The 21,361-nt window shown below is 42.7% G+C and overlaps 1 protein-coding gene across 1 annotated transcript; it reads right to left on the bottom strand.

The window, feature by feature from the left end:
• Positions 1 to 19,615: 19,615 nt before the first annotated feature.
• LOC147417492 (uncharacterized) lies at positions 19,616 to 20,980 on the bottom strand. Its single transcript, XM_086507251.1, has 4 exons — positions 20,617 to 20,980; positions 20,309 to 20,418; positions 20,097 to 20,210; positions 19,616 to 19,986 (listed from the first exon to the last, which is right to left on the bottom strand). The coding sequence occupies exons 1-4, from the start codon at positions 20,631 to 20,633 to the stop codon at positions 19,889 to 19,891; spliced, it is 339 nt and encodes a 112-aa protein (XP_086363377.1). The 5' UTR covers positions 20,634 to 20,980; the 3' UTR covers positions 19,616 to 19,888.
• Positions 20,981 to 21,361: the final 381 nt, after the last annotated feature.

The raw sequence follows: 21,361 nt of genomic DNA, 5'->3' as shown, positions 1-21,361 counted from the left end.
ACACGTAACCGACAAAGGGCATGAATGTGATTTCCATATATGTACCACATTTATAAATAAGTACCCAAGTTGCAGGAGTCTAGAGGATGCTCACATGCTATTGCAACGGTTGCCAGTGATAAATGTTGTTACCTAGAGTGCAATAATTACTGGATGTGCTCTTATAAGAGGGTAAAGGGCCCCCTACCACTATAAAAGAGCCCTCTCGGCTCTTCCATACCAAAGCCATGTTTGTTCATAGCAATGCGGTCATACGAAAGGCTAAATACAACTTGCATGCATCAGCGATAATCGCACGATGAGTAAGCATTACCATTTTTTTATTTTTGACACTGAGAACGCAGTTAAGGAACACACTGAAAATTGCACGCTGCCATAGGAATGGCACGTTTTCTCGTATTGTAATGGAATTGGCCTATTTAATTTGAGAGTAGCGAAAATTAATGTGAGTACTTTTGAGAAATGACTTTGTGAGCATACCGGGTGAACATAATTGAAGATAACAACAAAATCATAGCAATTATTGGCATGAACAATACTTTTGCAAGAGAGAGAATTTAGAGAACATGACAACAGTTGAGGACCGGATTTATGTGGAGCCGGTCCCCTCTCCAATAGGCATTTGTATTATGATTTCTCCCATTAAGAGAGACTTGTTACAATACAATGTTTGTGTTCCTTGTGACCTAGGTGATGCAATGAAGATGGAAAGCTTCATGCATCACAAACATAACATAAACTTGAAGAAAGCTTTAACTATCCCAAGCCTCAGTTCCAAGACCTCAAACACCTTCGAAGGTGGAGAGAGCTAGCAGGGAATGAGGGTAGGGAAGAGGAAGAAGAAACATTTCGTAGGAGAAAGAATTAGTTCCTCACTTATCATAACTCTTGTTGCTAGCATACATAATAGCATAGTAATGAAGAAGAAGGATATGGCAAGCTTAAGCATTGAAGCATGGCTCTTGGTTGCATTTGCACTCCATATCCAAGAGTGTTGGTGTAGGCTCTCAACCTCTACTTCCTTGGAGAAGGAGAGAGAGCTCTTGCACTTTGCATAGCACACAATGAGAGTGTTTATGAGTGTGTGTGGGTGAGTATACCTCCTAAGCAACCCCCTAGATTTCTTGGGTCGACCCCCCCTTCTAGCTCATGCTTGAAGCTCATTGGACCCCTCCAGGCCTAGCCAATCATAAGTAGGAGGCATTACAAGCAGCAAGGGTAGCCTTGAGACAAGTGTCCCCCTTTCCCCTTTGAGAGAGAGGGCTAGATAAATGCTAAATCAATTAATTAAATCTCCTAAACTATTATTGGACCCCTGGGTGGCCAACCAATAGGCTTCAGGCACACCATGAGGGCAACATGAGGAGGAACTTGACAAGTGTCCCTTTTGCTTTCTTTGTACCATACATGCCTTGTGTGAGTGTGTGGGTGTTCTCTCTCATCCCCCCTCATGTAAGGCTCGCCCCCTCCTTGTAGGGATTGAATATTTGGCTTTTTGACACCTCAAACCCCTCATGCATAGGCCCAGTTCCCACCACAAGCTTGGCTCTTAAGCACTTTAAGCTTGGGCTGGGTTCTCACCTCAAGTGCAACCCTAGAATCTCAAGCATGTCAAGCACCTCAAGCATCTCAATCATTAAGCACCTCAAGCATCTCAAGCACCTCAATCATCAAGCACCTCAAGCACCTTAGTCATCAAGCATGACAAGCAGGACAAGCACCTCGAGCTGGGTCGGGTTCCCGCGCCTCAAGCTCAGCCCTAGGTTACCTAAGGTGAAAGGAATTTTACACACATTATTGGAGGTCTTCAATGAAGCTAACCCTAAGGTCTTATGCTCCATTTGTTAGCCTTGCTCTTTGATATACAATCTCTCATTTGGGCCCCTTTACCATTGGCCCCGTGTTGAGACAGATCTATCAGCACATGTCTATATCTTAACACTTGTTCCCGTTTATTCTCCCACATTAAGTGATCAATTTAATATGAGAAAATCATTTGGGTTGGTTAGATATTAGATTTTAGATTTTATGACATTACCTCTCTCTTGAAATCATAGTCGTCCTCGACTATGAGGTAGAAGAGATAAAGCCTTAGTCATTAGTCAATTTTACTTAGCAGGTAGAGGATCCCTTTTTACCCTACGACATCTTTCCAAGATGGATGACTAATCCATTTGGTGCTTGGGAGACATAGCTGCCGCAAGCATGTCTGCTCTTTAGTCCATTTCATTCTCCCAAAGTAGAGTGACAAATTCTACTTGGTGTTTGAGAGACGTCGTTATCACTCACAAACATGATTCTAAGCATGCATACTAGTTAAATTTGTGCACAATTAAAAAAAAGGACTAGTCTTATAAGACAAAAACATGAGTCATTTAAAAGAATTTTGTACATTTGCTTACTCTAATGGAGCATTGTAAGCATTGACAAGGTTCATACTATCCTTAAGTTGTATTCCTTGCATCCATCTAGCATCTTCAAAAGGATAATTTTTGAACTTAATAAGATACCGTCGGATAATCTTACCATGTCATAGTACCTTGTCTTCATGCCGAAGGATAGATTTGGGTTGTAGCACCTCTTCTTGGTCTTCAACTTCGGGAGGGTCTTCAATAATTGGTTCAGTTGGTGGCTCTCCTTTGTAGGGCCTAAGTAGGCTTACATGAAAGGCATTGTGTATGAGCCAATGGTTGGGCAACTTGGGTTGATAAGCGGTCTCATTGATGGGCTTCAAGATTTGGAAAGGACCATAGTATCTTTTTGCTAGTTTAGCATAATACTTTTGATGGCCCGTAGGATTTTTGCCCGTCGTTTGCCTTAATCGAGCCTTAGGAAACTTGAGTAAGACCCAATAATTTTCTTTGAACATTAAGGCTCTTCTGTGCTTATTAGCAGCATGTTTTTGCCTTTGTTGAGAGATGGATATAGCCTCCTTAATCTTTTGAAAAGATTCTTGGAGGTCACGGCTATACTCATTGGTGGCGAAGATCTTCCCATGTACTTTGAGTAGCAAGGGACTTTTAGGTCTTCCCTCAATGATCTCAAAAGGTGCTTTTCCCATAGAAGTATGTACAATTTTATTGTAGGCATACTCTACAAGAGGTAAGTACTTTTCCCATTGTGAGTGTTGATCTACTTCGGTAACATAAGCCTTGAGTAGATCGAGTATCGTAGGATTGGCTATCTCACTTTGGCCATCCGTTTGTGGATGATAGGCCGAAGAGAAATTCAATCTTGTTCCTAGATTTTTAAAGAGACCTTTCCAAAAATTACTGGTCATTCTAGGATCTCTATCTGACACGATGGATGTGGGTAATCCATGGTGCTTGAAAATCTGAGATATGAAGAGAGTTGCCATTTGATGTGCCTTAATGGTCTTTTTGACAGGAATAAAATATGCTTGCTTGCTAAACCTGTCGACTATTGTCCATATTCCTGTATTCCCATGGATAGACTTGGGTAATCCAAAGATGAAATCCATGGATATATTCTCCCATGGTGAATTTGGGATAGGCAATGTCTCGAGTAATCCAGGTTGCTTCCCTCTATCATACTTGGTCTTTTGGCATACTAGACATTTTGAAACATACTCTTGTATGTCCACTTTCATGGTAGGCCAATAGAAGTATGTCTCTACTCCTCGAAAAGTAGGTTGAATACCTCTATGCCCCGCATATGGAGGGGCCTGGGATTGATACATAACTTTCTCACGAAGGGAATGGGTAACACATAGCCTATTGCCGTGGAGAAGATAACCATCCTGAAAGGTGAATGGTTCCTCTTTCTTCCCCAAAGCAAGGGCTGACATTATGTCTCTAAAGTCAGGGTCAGTAGCATACTCATCTATCATAGAGAATAGATAATTGCGAGTAGCTATAGACACCGCATTAACTTTTGGTCGTCGTGAAAGTGCATCGGCCACTTGATTGTGCTTACCAGCTATGTGAGCAATATGGAAATTAAATTGCAAAAGAAAATTTGCCCACCTCATTTGTTTGTCGAAAAGCTTGGTTTGCGTCATGAAATACTTGACTTTGGTGGTCGGTTTGTAGGATAAATGGAGTTCCCAATAGGTAGTGATTCCATGTGTCTAGGGCATGTAGAACAGCTAAAAGCTCTTTCTCATAAATGCCCAAGACTCGTTCATCAGTATTGAGCCTTCGGCTCTCATATGCTATGGCATGCCCTTCTTGAAGCAAAACTGCTCCAAGGCAATCACCACAAGCATCACATTGGACCTCAAATGGCTTTGAGAGATACGGAAGCACGAGGACTGGTTGGGAAGTAAGCTTCTCTTTGAGCTTATCAAAAGAATTTTGCTCCTTAGCAGTCCATACATCCTTAACGTTCTTCTTAGTTAAGTCGTGTAGTGGTCCTGCTACTTGAGAGAATTTTGCTATGAAGCGTCTATAGTATGCGCACATACCAATAAAGCTTCTTAGCTCATGTAGATTTCTTGGGTTAGGCCATGATTTTATTACCTCTAACTTTGATGGATCCATACGGATACCATCATGAGAGATAATATGACTTAGGTATTGAATCTCTTGAAGGAAGAATTCGCTTTTCTTTTGGTTGAGAAAAAGCTTGTTCTCCCTCAATGCTTGAAAAATCACTTGGAGATGTTGCTTATGTTCCTCCAAAGACTTGGACTAGATGATGATATCATCAAAGAACACTCCAGTGAATTTGCGGTATGGTCTAAAAATTTTCTCCATCAAACGATTGAACGTAGCTAGTGCATTAGTCAAGCCAAAAGGCATGACTAGATATTTATAAAGACCAAACGTTGTGCGAAACTCAGTCTTTAAGATATCTTCATCCACTATCCTTATTTGATGATAGCCACTCTTAAGGTCAATCCTACTGAAGTAGGTAGATCCTTGTAGCTTATCAAACAGATCTTCTACCCGAGGCACAGGAAATCTATTTTTGATAGTGATATGGTTTAGTGCTCGATAGTCTACACACATACGGTATGTACCATCTTTCTTTTGCACTAAAAGGACTGGAGAACAAAAGGGAGAGGAACTAGGCCTCACCATCCCTTTGTTTACCAATTCTTGTACTTGCCTCATGATCTCCTCTTGTTGAGCTTGTGAGACTCGATAAGGAGGTTTGTTAGGCGGTGAGCTTCTTGGAAGGAGCTCAATGCGATGGTCATCATCCCTTCGTGTTGGAGGTAAGTCCATAGGGATATCATCAATGAGCACATCTTGGAATCCTTTTAGAAAATTAGACAAGTCTAACTCTTCTTGATTCCTACCATTTACATTTGATGAAACATTAGTATCTTTTAGAGACTCTTTTGACAAAAATCATGTACGCAGAAACTGAGCTCTTCATTGACTTATCAAAAGCAAGAGGATTTACAAGTGGAATAGTGCGACCACGCTCATTAGCATCTATATACATGTTCTTTCCCTTGTAGGTGAAGTAGATTCTCCTTTCAGGGAACTTCATGTTGGCAGCCATGCGATCAAACCATGGCGCCCCTAGGATAGCATCCTCATGCTGGAGAGGAGAGATGAAGAAGTCTTCTTTGTCGACATAGCTTTGGACATGAAGCCTCAACTTCCCAATCAAGGGGGTAATAGAGGCTTGCTGTCCCTTGAAAGCTGCGTCAGCCATTACCATATCTCCCATCTCAAAAGCTTGAATGCCCAACTTGGTGGACAACTCCATTGATGTGAAGTTCAGAGTAGAGCCAGGGTCAAAAAAGATGAAGGCATCATGCTCTCTTACCTTTCCCCAAGCATAGGAAAGTGATGATCCTTTGCAATGAGCATCCTCTTTTGGAGCTTCGATGGTGGAAGCCCTAGGAGTCTCATTGCGAGTATTCTTCTTGGGGCAAGAACGATAGCCATGTCCTTGCTCCCCACACTTGAAACACTTATGGTCCTTGCGAAAAGCTTCAAGCTCTTCAGGAGAGAGTTTGTTTTTACCTTTGTAAGCTCCCTTCTCCTTGGACCGATTGTTGTTGTTGTTGGAAGTGACTTGGGAAGTATTTTGAACATTGGTTTTCCCTTTTGCATCATTTTTGTCTTTGTTTTCCATGGGCTTGACATTACGTCTAGCCCCTTGATGGAAATTGATGTGTGAAGCAACAATGGTGTGATGGATTACTTCGCTAATAGTACCAAGCCATTGAGAGTTGATGTATTCGGCCATCTCTTCAGGTAATCCCGCATAGAATTGCTGCCTTTGCTCGGCAAAGTGTATCTTTTGAAAGATAGTAGCCTTGAGAAGTAAATCCCAAAACTTGTCTACGTACTTGTGGATAGACTCATGAGAGAGAAGCTTCAAGTTGCACCATTCAGTAAGCACTTTGTCTTTTGCATCGCTTGCAAGGAATTGCTTCATGATGGAAACTCGTAGAGTTTTCCATGTCTTTGGGGCTTCACCATTGCCACGAAGGCTAGCCCACCATTGACGAGCTGATTTTTGGAAGTGCATAGCTACATGGTGTAGCTTGGAGGACTCTGTGAAGCCCTCGTCTCCAAAGGCCGCATCAAATTGCTGGATGAAGGCCAACACTTTGTTAGTAACACCAAAGGTGCCATTATAGGTGAGAAAAAGAGATACTCTTTCCTCCCTCCTTCAACTTCTTTAACTTTTGTGACCTTTGCCATGCAGGAAATGATTTGCGATGTTCTCCCCTCTTGTATTCTCTAGGAGAATAGCCATAACTTTCATCGGAAGAGGAGGAAGGTGAAGAAGAAGGAGAAGAGGGTGACCTCTTCCTAGACCTTTTCTTCCTTTGTTTCCTCTCTTGCGTTTCAGAGTGATGAGGAGAAGGACTATGTGTTGATCTTTTCCTCTTGGGACGAGTGGGCGATCGTCTAGACCGCCGTCTTCGTGGCGCCACATCTTCAAAGGAACTTAAACTTTCATTTCTTTCTTGCTCTTTGGATTCCTCCTCTCGAATGGAAGAGAGTCTTCTTTTGGGGGTCTCTTCAAGAGGCCTCCTAAGCTCTCTCTCCTCTTGGAGAGGAAGGGAAATTCCATAAGCACGAAGTTGTCGAGTAACTTCGGCTTGCAAAGCAGGGTTGCCCATAGCTTGCTACAACCTAGTGACGAGATAATTCACAAACATGGCGGCATCATCATTAGCACCTTCATGTGCAAAATCAAAGCTATCAATGTTCATTCTACTCTCTTGATTACTGTCAGCCATGTTAACAAAATTTATGTATGTACTTAGTGTATACTTTGGCAATTCAAAACCTTAGTTGCCACTCCTCTTAGCCTTTGAAAATTGGCTCTTAGGTATCTACACCCATGGCTCGAAGTGGTTAATTATAGAGAGTAGAGGAGTAAGTCTAACATAGCAGAGTTGCTGAGGGCTAGCTCCTTTCGTACTTCTTATGGCTCAATAATGGTAAAGCCGTAGGCAAGTTTAAAAAGACACCATTATTAAGTCCAAAGCTCCCGAGGTGTGCACCATCCCCCACATAATGGGCTCAACAAAACCGATAATAGATCCCAGTTCCACTTACCCTAATATAATTAACAACATCAACCATTTATAGGCTACTTAAGGACCTCTCTTCTTAAGCAAGAAAAGAGAAACCAAATGCTCTGATACCAATGTAATGGAATTGGCCTATTTAATTTCAAAGTAGCGGAAATAAATGAGAGTACTTTTGAGAAATGACTTTGTGAGCATACCGGGTGAACATAATTGAAGATAACAACATAATCATAGCAATTAGTTAACTTGGCATGAACAATACTTTTGCAAGAGAGAGAATTCATGACAACAATTGAGGACCGGATTTATGTGGAGCCGGTCCCCCCTCCAATAGGCATTTGTATTATGATTTCTCCCATTAAGAGAGACTTGTTACAATACAATGTTTATGTTCCTTGTGACCTAGGTGATGCAATGAAGATGGAAAGCTTCATGCATCACAAACATAACATAAACTTGAAGAAAGCTTTAACTATCCCAAGCCTCAGTCCCAAGACCTCAAACACCTCGAAGGTGGAGAGAGCTAGCAGGGAATGAGGGTAGGGAAGAGGAAGAAGAAAAATTTCGTAGGAGAAAGAATTAGTTCCTCACTTATCGTAACTCTTGTTGCTAGCATACATAATAGCATAGTAATGAAGAAGAAGGATATGGCAAGCTTAACCATTGAAGCATGGCTCTTGGTTGCATTTGCACTCCATATCCAAGAGTGTTCGTGTAGGCTCTCAACCTCTACTTGCTTGGAGAAGGAGAGAGAGCTCTTGCACTTTGCATAGCACACAATGAGAGTGTTTATGAGTGTGTGTGGGTGAGTATACCCCCTAAGCAACCCCCTAGATTTCTTGGGTCGATCCCCCCTTGTAGCTCATGCTTGAAGCTCATCGGACCCCTCTAGGCCTAGCCAATCATAAGCAGGAGGCATAACAAGCAGCAAGGGTAGCCTTGAGACAAGTGTCCCCCTTTCCCCTTTGAGAGAGAGGGATAGATAAATGCTAAATCAATTAATTAAATCTCCTAAATTATTATTGGACCCCTTGGGTGTTCAACCAATAGGCTTCAGGCACACCATGAGGGCAACATAAGAGGAGCTTGACAAGTGTCCCTTTTGCTTTCTTTGTACCATGTATGCCTTGTGTGAGTGTGTGGGTGTTCTCTCTCATCCCCCCTCATGTAGGGCTCGCCCCCTCCTTGTAGGGATTGAATATTTGACTTTTTGACACCTCAAGCCCCTCATGCATAGGCCCAGTTCCCACCACAAGATTGGCTCTTAAGCACTTTAAGCTTGGGCTGGGTTCTCACCTCAAGTGCAACCCTAGCATCTCAAGCATGTCAAGCACCTCAAGCATCTCAATCATTAATCACCTCAAGCATCTCAAGCACCTCAAGCAACTTAGTCATCAAGCATGACAAGCAGGACAAGCACCTCGAGCTGGGTCGGGTTCCTGCGCCTCAAGCTCAACCCTAGCTTACCTAAGTTCAAAGGACTTTTACACACATTATTGGAGGTCTTCAATGAAGCTAACCCTAAGGTCTTATGCTCCATTTGTTAGCCTTGCTCTTTGATAGACTATCTCTCATTTGGGCCCCTTTACCATTGGCCCCGTGTTGAGACAGATCTATAAGCACATGTCTATATCTTAACACTTGTTCCCATTTATTCTCTCGCATTAAGTGATCAATTTAATATGAGAAAATCATTTGGGTTGGTTAGATATTAGATATTAAATTTTATGACACGTATTATGAAAATTGGGAAGATTGTGCAAACTCCCCCATGCAAGGAGACTTGCATGTTTTTTTTTTGGAAACATAAAAATGGAACAACAAACAATAACATTGACATCTTGTATGATCATGAACATTGAGCTTGACAAAACTCTTAACACTCCTTGTGGTTTTTGGGGAGGTACCCCTTTGAAGCATTACGATCAATAACCAATTTTTGTGGAGGTACACCATTGAACCACGACGATCGGTATCCCAAACACTCTCAGGTAAAAAAATCTAGCACTCTTTCATGAAATCTCTCTCTCTCTATCTTCTCTCTCATGAAAGTGTGTAGGAGCAGATACGAAGATGACATTCTGAAGCAGATTAATACTTCTAGTTCTGTCTTGACACATTTATTGCGAGAGAGAGAGAGAGAGAGAGAGAGAGAGAGAGAGAGAGAGAGAGCGTTCTAAGAGATGACATTCTGGACAGCAAGCTCGTCGAGCACTTTTTTGAGCTTCGTAAGTATTTGGCGTACATGTCAACCAAGCCATTTCCAAGCACAACGTGTTTTTTCAATAGACTTTTCCCATATCAACGTCCGCATAATGCCACATGCCTTTAAGATGCAAGTGTAGGTCATTGCACTTGGTGAGATGCCATCTCTTTTCATTTGCCGATTTGCCGAAAACAGCCCCGAGCTTCTTGACCCTATCTCTATTGGGCATATTCTGCAACAATCAATGCACTCCAAGAGACGACCTTCCGGACTAGTAGAGAAGCTCCAAAGCAAGTTTTGTGCTTTGTGAAGTACAACACATCATGAATTTTTGTGTCCGTATCAGCATCTTCTGTAGAGCCACATGCTTCAAGATGCACGCATAGATGATTGCATTACTTGCAGTGGTAGAAATTCTTAGCAAGCAGTCGAGCCCGGTAGATTCGGATCTATTCGCGCGCGCGCGCGTGCACACACACACACACACACACACACACACACACACACACACACACACACACACACACACACTCCCATGCACGCAAAGAAAAGCTTTAGTGAATTCATTTGCAGTACTTGTAGTGGTAAAAATTCTTAGCAAGCAACCGAGCCCATCAGGATTGGATGTCTTCGTAGAGGGCTTGCAAGGGTTCTTTACTGTCATTTCTCCTATGCTTACACCATGAAGACTTATGGCCTAATGCAAGACACTTACATGTGGGAGAATTCACAACAAGATTGTTGGCTGTGCAAAAAGATGTGATTGGTGATAGTATGGTTGATAGCATAGATAGACAGAGCGTCAAAAGCAATGAGCTATCAGAACCAATCTAACAGGACAAACAGAGCTTCACCAATTTTTGGGGAACACATTTGTGAAGTTCGTATGCCAAATCCGGTACCCACATGAAAGCATGAGAAGTTCTTTTTCTGGAATGTTATCTCTTGGAATGTGTTGATTGTAGGATATCCTGAACATGGTTGTGGTAGACTCTTTATCATTCTTGCTATTTTTAACAGAGGCAAAGACGTGCAGAATTTTTGTGAGACAGATGGTGTGATCCATGGAAGCATCGAAGACAAGGAGACTCTTTGGAAAGGAAGCTTTAGCTGACATCATTGTGTTGGTTACGACAATCGACAAATGAATGTAGAAACAGAAGGTATGTAAATACTTTGTATTCTTTACTCATTACTGAGAACATAGTGAAACGAACACACTGGAAATTGCACGCTGCCGTGGGAATGGCACGTTCCCTCGTATTATTAAAATTGGGGAGGAATGTGCAAACTCCCCCATGCAAGGAGACTTGCATGTTTTCTTTTTCTTCCAAACATAAAAAGGGGACAACATCTAAAAATGAACATATTTTAAACGATCCGTATCACTTTATAAAACTTCTAACCCTTCCTACGGTTCTTTTGCGAGGTACACGACTCAAAATTGTTGCATCACAATCGTAACGCACTTGAGACAATACCAATTAAGAAAAAAAACTTGCTTTTTGATGAAAGGTAAGCTCTCTCTCTCTCTCTCTCTCTCTCTCTCTCTCTCTCTCTCTCCATTTTCTTCTCCAAGAATATATACACTTGTTGAATCTTCGAATGACGCAACCATGCTCACACAAATAACAAGAATGCAAAAAATAAAGCGACATTGAATCAAAGAATTAATACAATTTAATAGCTAAGGACATATTTAGACATATCAAAATTGAGACACCAAGATGGTGGCATTGTAAACACAAGAAAACAAGAACATAGAAGAGAAAAGCTTGAGAGAGAGAGAGAGAGAGAGAGAGAGAGAGAGAGAGAGAGAGAGAGATTGTGCTTTGTTTTCCACAAATCGTATCCTTAAGGTGACAACCTTCACTTCGATTCAATACAAATGCGGCTAACGAAGCACTCTAGTTTCCTCTATTGTGTAATTCTATGAGTTGTGAACTCTCAACCTCTATCATTCATCTGTGAACTGAATACTCTCTTTTGCTCTCTCCTTACGTTGAAATTTTTGTCCTACGGTCATTCATCATCTAGGTACGAGCTCCAGTCGATTAGAGGTTAGGTCTTTATTTATTGATTGAATCTGCGTACAAGCACAAGAAGTAACATCTATGTCCAACTCTAGTGCTGCTTACAGAGGACCTTAATTCTAAAATCTTTGCTTTCAAACAATGATGCACACACACTCACACACTCTCAAAAACAAAAGGGCATCCCGTGTAGAGAAAGTCTCGCCAGCCGCATTCCCCATAATTGCAAGGAGGTGCTCTGAGAGAGAGTCTCTCTCTCTCTCTCTCTCTCTCTCTCTCTCTCTCTCTCTCTCTCTCTCTCTCTCTCTCTCTCTCTCGCAAATGAACCTGGGCAACACGTCGTACTCTTCAGAGGCACCGTCTCCATTTGTTAAAATTTTCCGTCAATAAACAAAATTAAGGGTCTTCCTAATCTACTAACATAATATGGCGGAAGGGCTCCCCTTTACACGTGTCGCAATCTGCGACCTGAAGGCTAAAGTCCAAAACGAAAAAAAGCCCAGTTGCACGTGATAAAGAGGGAGAGAGGGGGAGAGAGAGAGGCCGGCCGTACTAGTGTATACTAAAGCTCAATACACAGTGCCTATGCGCCTGCCCATACTTTTGGGCACTGACGGGTATGTTTTACACATCATCTAGTTCCTGAAGGGAATCCCATCACGTGGCTTTAGCCTATTGGTTTGACGATGTGACCTAGCTTAGTTGTACGAGGTGCAACACCCGCCCACAATTGGGCAAGCAGGCTTGGCTCTCCATTCTTTTGGGCACTGCATGTTTGTCGCATCCCGCCATTCTTTGCTAGCTGTCTTCCACGTCCACATGATCAAGCACGGGCATGCATGCGGTGTGGGAACAACTAATACTTGCTCTCTTAAAAGAAAATTCAATCTTTTTGTGAAGATACCTCTCGAGATTCCCTCCCCCCCCCCTACCCTTGTTGGCCTAGCACCTCGTTGCTCCGTGCAAAATCGTGCTCAATACAATACACCCTAACTTGCGAACTTGCAACTTTGGCCTCTACCCTGCACACCACATGCGCCGTCAGATTGCTGTCTCCCACACCCCGCACACCTCATAACAATGACGGTTGAAGCCGAGCAGATGTGAGAGAGAGAGAGAGAGAGAGAGAGAGAGAGAGAGAGAGAGAGATGTGCTTGCCTCTTGTCTCCTAACAAGCCATTGTAGACTAAGCGTGAGCTCGCCAACCCACCTTGGCTGGTAATCAACATAGGGAAGTAGCACACTACTCGACGAGAGACAAGTCAGTGGTAAGAGAGAGAGAGAGAGAGAGAGAGAGAGAGAGAGAGAGAGAGAGAGAGGTCAATGGCCGAGATAGAGATTTTTTGGATATCCAGCATACGCAACGGGGCAAGAGCACTATAAAAAGGGGGGAGGGGGGGGCCGGCGAGTTCTGGATACACCACCTGGCCCAAACTCCTCCCTCTCTCTTGCCTCCCCGCCACCTTTAAGCTTCACTCAAAACATGACATCTCCACATCCCATTTGTAATGATTTTTTAAAGGAAAAATTACCAAAATACCCCTCTAATTTGTGGAAATTCTCAAAATACCCCTCAAATTTCAAAAATTCCTAAAATACCCTTTATCTATTTTGGTTGGATTGTTAAAGATTTTTTTATCTTTATTCCTTTTTTATAATTGAGATCCATTTTTGAATGCTTGGCATGTAATTTGCCACAAATTACCTCACAAAAAAGGCAATTTTGTCTAAAGATAATGAAGCAATTAATCTTCAAGGCTTACATAATCAACTCAAATTCTGGATTTAGCATCTTATCTTACATTGATAAGCAATGAGTCTTCTTATGAAAAGCTACAATTGTTTTAATCTTTGGAGAAATTTAATTTCACAACCAAGGCTATTTTGGGAATTTTGGAAAAATTGAAGGGGATTTTGGGAATTTATGACAAAATATTGGGGGTGTTTTGGGAATTTCTGAAATTTGAGGGGTATTTTGGGAATTTCCACAAATTAGAGGGGTATTTTGGTAATTTTTCCTTTTTTTAAAATCGTGTGTACATATTCAGCTAATTTACATTTAAAATATTCAATACAAACACTGCCAGCATGACACCTTTCTCCTACAACAACAATCTCCTTGCGAATTCTCTCACACATGTCTTCAAGGTGAAGGCATAGGTGATTGCCTTTACCTCTAGTGGACTTGGAACTGATGGCTTCTAGAGCCTAGAGGAAAGCTAAGCAGCTCTTGCATAAATGTTGTTGTGTGTGTGTGTGTGTGTGTGTGAGAGAGAGTGAGAGAGAGAGAGAGAGAGCGACTCCCACATGTGGTTGTTGGATTATCCATGCCCTTGTCTCATTTTTCTTTGCAAAGATTCTCCTCTCATAAACCCCCCCCCCCCCCCCCCCCCCCCCCCCCCCCCCCCCCCCCCCCCCCCCCCCCCCCCACCAACCAAAATCTTCATAGATTCTCCTCTCACATGTTTTCAAGGCTAACTGAGGGAGAAGTGCCTCACCTTATATATAGGAAGTAGGAGGAGAAAGAACCACCCAACTATAAGTTTCCAGAAACTAAGTATCCACATTCAGATGTATTATAGCTTAAAAAAAAGAATTGGCTAGAGTAGTTCCAAACCAGTATAAGCGATTTAAAGGAATTCAAAGCCAGCTAAAGAAGAAACAGAATCCCTATCATAACCTTCCCAGTCAGGTAGTTACATGTATATCATAACCTCTCTCTCTCTCTCTCATGCGGGCGATAAGGTGGGCCATTACGGCATATCTGGGTGTTCTTCATAGCCATCCCCATATCTGGGTGTTGTTGCAGGGGCTGAGGCAGTGTTGGTGGTGGCAGGGCGGAGGGTATTGCGACATCGTGTGTGTCACATGCAAGCCAAGGCTGCGGGCGGGCACACCTCTCTGATACGGACGGGCCTGCAACATCTTCAAGCCACACATACACAGTAAACACCCGCATCGAGTGCCGCTAAACCTGCATGGGATAGGTGCAGCTCGGGAGTCATTGCGGGTGCTGTCCAGCACATGCCTTGCCACACCTTGGCAATGCATCCCCAACCTGCAGCCTTAGGCCACGCACAACTCTGCAGCTACATGCAGTCCGCCCTCGCACAATTGGATGCACTCGCGGATCCGTGCATACAGAAGTTCAATCGCGTGATCTGCCCAAGGGCCAGCGTCTCAACATCAGATTTTAGCTTTTATTATTTTGTAACCAGACATTGTATTAGATCCACTAATTAGATTGTATTCTCATCGGCCATTTTGGCCTTTTGAAGATGGTTAAGCTCCACCAAGTTTGTATCAATTTGCTCTCACCAGTCATTTTGGCCCTTTGCTTGCTCTAGCCAGTGTGCCCTGTAGCCATGACGACATTGAGCATTGCACGAGAGAGAGAGAGAGAGAGAGAGAGAGAGAGAGAGAGAGAGAGAGAGAGAGAGAGAGGCCTTCGGAGGTGACCGGCCATAGTAGTGATAAGTAAAGCACATTCCTAATCCTTATATTTAACCAAACTTCCGAACTGAAGGTGATAAGACTTCTAAAGCCAAGATCATGTAACATCCAAGTAAGGGATCTTCATCTATCATAACAAGTGATAAAATCACGAGGCCTGCCATTGGGAGGATCAAGAAGCATTAAAGTCACAAAGACTGTCCATTTCCTATTTGGTAAATGTAAGGATGTTTATTTTAATAACTTATTAGTTAAAATAAACATCCTTACATTTTAGCAAATAAACTTAGTCAAGTTAGTCATAGATTTTTGAGAAAGGGGCTTAGCAATTAGGGTAAAAGCTCCACCAGCGGAAGGAGCCCAAACTTAAAGACACTTTTGAAGGGAAATATCTTAGTGATAGTAGAAACAAGGGGCAATTTTGTGGCTACACGAGCTCGTGTGTTCACTTCTCATTTGGTTTTGTAGTTGTTCCATCGTTGTTGGAAGTGATTCTATAGCTGTGGGAGGGTATGGACTTCGTTTAGGGATCAAAACTTTTACACCTCGAAAGGAAAAACCTGTTGAGTTCTCCGGTATCCGAAGCCGAAATTTGAATAGTCATTTTCTTCCCATACTCTTGAGCATTAGCATGCATCGATTACCAGATACTTGAAAACCATTGACAGTAGCAACAACAGAATGCAATGTTTCTTTTTCACTATCCTTAATATGGGGTTTTTACCCTGCTAGCATTGACACACTCTAAGGTGTTTGGGATTCAGTACCCTCTAGACATTGCATGTCTTAATTTGGAGAGCACCCACACAAATTGTCTCTTTCGAGTCTTTTTGGAGAAGTGCTAGCTTGAAGAATTCTTACAGACATAGCATAATTCCATCGACAATCATCATTGGCGGCCAATGATATGGACTTGAGAGAGAGATCTTACAAAGGAGCTTAAGTAATGTGTTTAGGGTTCACGATTTTTGATTTCTAAAAGAGCACATTCAGGCTGTGCTTTTTGTAGTACATGTGTGGAAGCAATCACGATGGTGCTTTAACAAAACATGGTCAACCGTCGAGACGGGACCAAATATTGTGAAGAATATTGTACAATGGTCATTGTACTGATGTAGGATGTAGCTGACAACCGGCTCTAATTGAAAAAAATAAATAAATTCAATTTGTGAGGAGATTCCCTCCTGAGTTCCAATGCTCTCTCTCTCTCTCTCTCTCTCTCTCTCCCCCCTCTGAGTTTCTCTACTACAGGTGGGCAGCAGATCCGGACTCCTCTTTGCGAGAGCTTCTTAAAAGAGAGCATCAACATAGCTTTTGAAAGCAAGACATTGAAGAAAAGGGCTATGAGAGCCGCAAAATACAGATGTTTGTTTATAACCATTTTGCTAAGCTCGAGCCATTTGATGTTGCTATTTATAACCATTTTGCTGTGTTCGAGCCATGGCTTGGGTTCGGCTTTTGCACCATGCTCTTGAGATTGAGAAAGGGATTTTACAGTTGGAATTTGCACACAGAGAAATGCTCAATCTTAACATGGAGATTCCCATCACAATGCACCCACTTTACAATAGAGCCCTTGAAGCATGCCGAGGTTCTTGTACTTCCACGTCCACAGGCACGTTCAAGATTCCCTCTTTGAATGGTAAGACAGAAACCTCCTTCCTCAACCTGCTTGTAGAGGGAGCTCCCATTTTAGAGAAGCTTGACGACATGCAGGAGAGATGTGTTTGATGTTTGGGGGTTTGGGGGGGGGGGGGGGGGGGGGGGGAATGCTTGTGGAATTGGCTGAAGCTTCCTGCAGTACATTCTTGACCACAGTACTCGTGAAATCGCTAGCTCCCTTCAGAGAAGTTCAAGGAAGGGGAGCGAGGGAAGGGGAAAACGAAAACACGAGCATGGACATAGAGTTTGAAAGCAATCTCAAGATGCGCTGCCAGCCAACTTGGCAAGTTGTGTTACGCGTCACTCTCCATCTCTCTGTCTCACACATTCTCTCTCACACACACACACACACACACTCTCTGTAGCCACAAAAAGAAGGGGAAGGGCAGGTGCAACTGTGCAAGAGGGCCTCTTATGTCTGAACTGCCCATGTACATCCTCTCTGGTTTTCCCCCGCCCTGCTGCCAGTTGCAATGTTCCCCTCCAAGGCAGATCGCATTTTGTCCCGCTGTCGACCCATAGCCCCCCAGCTGCCGCCTCCCCCCCATCCCTCCCCTCCGCGGACAGCTTGGCCCAGGCCACCACCTGCACAGGCCTCTCCTCCACCTACGCATCCCTCGACAACTTTGTCTCCTCCTCCGCCAAGATTCACTGCTCTCTCAATCGCCATTTTGCTCCTGCTTCTACACCTGCCACCAAGTGCTCCAAACCCCATGAATCGTAGCACCCCTCGCCCGAGATTGTCTCCACCTTCGGCAATACCAATGCATGCTCAGACACTAGCTCCCTCATGCACAGGGAAATTCCGATGGTGGTGTCCCTGGTATTGACTTTACACACTTCCCGAAGCTATGCTATTCGTGATAGTGGAAATCGCATTACACAACATAGGATGATGGATGTGTCGGATAGGCCCCGAGTGCCAATGGGCGATCTCACCATGGTTGGGTGCAGAGAAGGTCAGGGAAGGGGAGTGAGATGGTCTAGAAAGGGGGAGAGCTTTGCCTTGCTCTCTCTCTCTGTGTGTGTGTGAGAGAGAGAGAGAGAGAGAGAGAGTGTGAGAGAGAGAAAGTTCCCCCAAGAAAAAATCTCAAAAGAAGCCCTGCGCCTTTTTCCAAAATTGATCATTCACATTGGATCCTCAGCAAGCCATCACTAGCACTCATTGCTCTTTCTTTAATGTTGTACAGCACTCACCAATCAAACATTTTTCTCTTTTATTTTATTTTTTTTGGCCTCGAACACATCACTAAGCCCTTTGGGCAGGCCAAAAAACTTTTCCACAAATCAAACAAGTGATAAAATCACGAGGCCTGCCAAATAGGTGGACATAATAAGATTTGAGCCTAAACAAAAATATAGACGTGAGTGACACGAGTAAGGTTACCTATTAGGGAAAAACCAATATCAAATGCACTACTGCTTGCGCCCTGCCTTCCTCTGCACGTGCAAGAGGAAGAGACCCCTCAGTTGGTGCAATCAGAAAGCACTTGTTTAGAGCAAGGTTTGGATCGTCTCATGTGTGATATGCATCCATGGAAGATGCAGATCATAAACTGGATTGCCATTGGCAAGGAGAGTTAATATTCACAGCTTGGAATTGCCCCACAACTGCTAGCCAAAAGGGTGCATCACCACAAAAATTTGCCAAGAAACCGTGCACCTCATTGCATGCTGACGACCGTCTCCTCCCAACAACCTGATGCCTCCTATTGGCATCTACACAGTTTCCGCAACTCGAGGTGAGTTTTTGAACATTGTGAGGCAAAATCCTCGTATACCACCATTCCATGAAATCTACAGTCCTTCAAGATGTGCTACTACACAAAGCGAGCCAAGAGTGTCGTGGCATATATGATGCTAAAGAAGGTGAGAATGGGACCAATAGTGGCAGTGCGACCAGAATTTGTGGGATTTAATTTAAATGATCTCATGGAACAGTTTAGAATCAATTGGTTGGTAACTTAAATCTTTTTGGTAATTAGCTGTTATTTAAAAGAGTGACTTACACCTTCACCAATCAAAAACACATTAAATTGGGTAAAATACTCAAAAATAGATAAAATGCATGTCAAAAATCCACCATAAATCACATGATTAGGTTTGGATTTATCTTGCTCTCTGATCGATCTCTCTCTCTCTCTCTCTCTCTCCCTCTCTCTACATTAAAGAGAAAGGAAGGGGGGATAGTGAAAAGCGAAAATATATTCCAATTGCATTCTATGCATGGTACTAATGTATCTTATGTGATATTGGCTCAGCTCTTTGCCCTATACTCTACAACACACCACTTCCTAGCTCTAAAAAGTTTAGCGCTCGTTATACCATCTCACGCCCCGTATTCCATTTCACTCACCTCCAGTACCACATTGAAGCCCTACCCAATTTTGCTTGCAACACAGGTATATGTGGCACTCATAGCAACAACACCCACACGATAACTCTCATAGCGGCAATGAAATGACGAAGAATTATCGTTCTTCCACTTAGCTGGAAAGCGGCTAAAGAAAAGCAAGACATACCAATGGTAAGCCGGTTTGTAATGCTAGTAATTTATAAGAACAGGCCAAGATGCCAGCATGACAAGTTGCATTTTTTGAAATATAAATCAATTAGCTACGTTGTCGATATGCGATAACTCAAAAGGCCTACCTTGTGTTTGAAGCCTCTTGCGTCCTCACAATTTAAGGGCGTCTCAAATTATCATATTCACCAAGGAAGCCAGATAAGATACAATGTGTGTGTGTGTGTGTGTGTGAGAGAGAGAGAGAGAGAGAGAGAGTGAGAGAGTCGCTTAAAAAGAGATTAGTGAAAAATGTACAAGTCGGTATAATAAACACATATAAAAGCACAAGTAATTATTTGGCAATCATGGCAGAAGAACTAATTATGATCAGAGCAGCATGCGAGAGGTCGACAAAAGTGTCAAATACAGGATGCTACTAGGCCTATATTTATATGACATGGAGATTGCATGGGAAGCATTTTGAATGCCTTCCAAGCTGGTTCCACTTATACTCTAATCTTGAATCCACTCTTTCCTTCATTCTTGACCCCATATTATAAATATTGCAGCAGACGTTGTCCACGCACTTGCAATCTTGTAGAGGGCTCGTCGAATCCCTTGCACCTGCTTTTGCCGAGAACTCTGATTCTAACTGTTGGCAAAGAGAAATTATATTAGGGTTTGCTGATCGCTTCGTTTGCAAAAAATATTGTAGCAATGAACCCATTGCATGAGCTTGCGTTGCACATTCATGAGCAGTACCGCATTGGCGCTGTGAAGATAACTTGTTCAATTTGTTTTCATGAATATTTGTACACGCCGCACACCTATATTCAATGTAGACGAAGAACATGATGAGCATCCATCCATACATATCTGTTGGGCCATAATAATGGATGCATATGTATATACACATTAGTAATTACATGACCTTGACAAGCAAAATTGAGTCTTGTTAGCACTAATTACAATACCTAGTAAACAAGCCACTCCATACTCGTGAGCTGGTGGCGCTAGAGTCCTACGTGCTTGAAACGTGGCCTTCTCATCATGAGTTTGCGACAACACTCCAGAAAGCGTCCTCCTGCGCAAATATTGTTTAAGAAACCATGGAGTACATTGCGATGATTTTGCAAGCAAGGCTGCTTGCTGCTGCTACAAATGAGCGGCCTCTATTCGTCAACCTAGAATTGCTTGTTGTTCCCATCCCCATCAACGACACCAAAGTTATGCTTCTAGCTTAGAAGGAGAAGAACGAAGACTGTCAGTTACTCATACTTACCTGTGTATCTCCAACATTTGAAGAATCAAGTGATGAGCAAGAAGGACTCGCAACAAGCAGATGAAAGTTGGAATGGAGATTATATTGCATAGTGTCCTCTGTGAATTTGTGAGCGAGCCACATCTGTAGTAATGTCACTGGCTGCAATCCCAACGGCCATATTCCCTTGAGTCAAGCCCAACATGCCTCGCTTCCTTCCTAAGAGAGATGCAGATGCCACCTACGCTGGACGGTGTCCCCACTCGCCAGAGAGAGAGAGAGAGAGAGAGAGAGCTTATCTGCGAGTCCTGCAACCTCTACAGACCCACCAAAGCCTCACCTCCCTTTGCCTTCACTTTCCATTATTGAGAATTGTCGAATCTTTAAAATGAGAGTCACTCTTTGCAATGAAGATCTTCTCTCTTTCCAATGAGTGTCTTCTCTCGGTCATAAAATTATCATTTAAAAATAAGCTTGATAACCCCTTGGATGGGATTCGGGAGATGAAGAAGTAAAATAAAAAATTATGTATTTTCAAAACAATCTAATCATAACATATAGTGCTTTTTAAAACAGTTAAAAATAAAATGTTTTATTTTTTAATTAAAAATAATGTTCTCTTTTTCATTAACAAAAAAGGAAATCATCACTAGGGCCTTCCCCCTTTGGTACAGGCCAAAAATTAACTTAGTTAACTAAAATCAGAGCTTGGAAATAAAGCCATAACCCAACCACCTGGCCCAACTCTCTCCTTTGTTTAATCTCG

This window comes from Adiantum capillus-veneris, chromosome 30, assembly GCF_014529385.1.
Source record: "Adiantum capillus-veneris isolate H3 chromosome 30, ASM1452938v2, whole genome shotgun sequence".
NCBI classification, from domain to species: Eukaryota; Viridiplantae; Streptophyta; class Polypodiopsida; order Polypodiales; family Pteridaceae; genus Adiantum; species Adiantum capillus-veneris.
The sequence above is the reverse complement of the archived record's forward strand: the minus strand, read 5'-3'. Positions and strand labels throughout refer to the sequence as shown.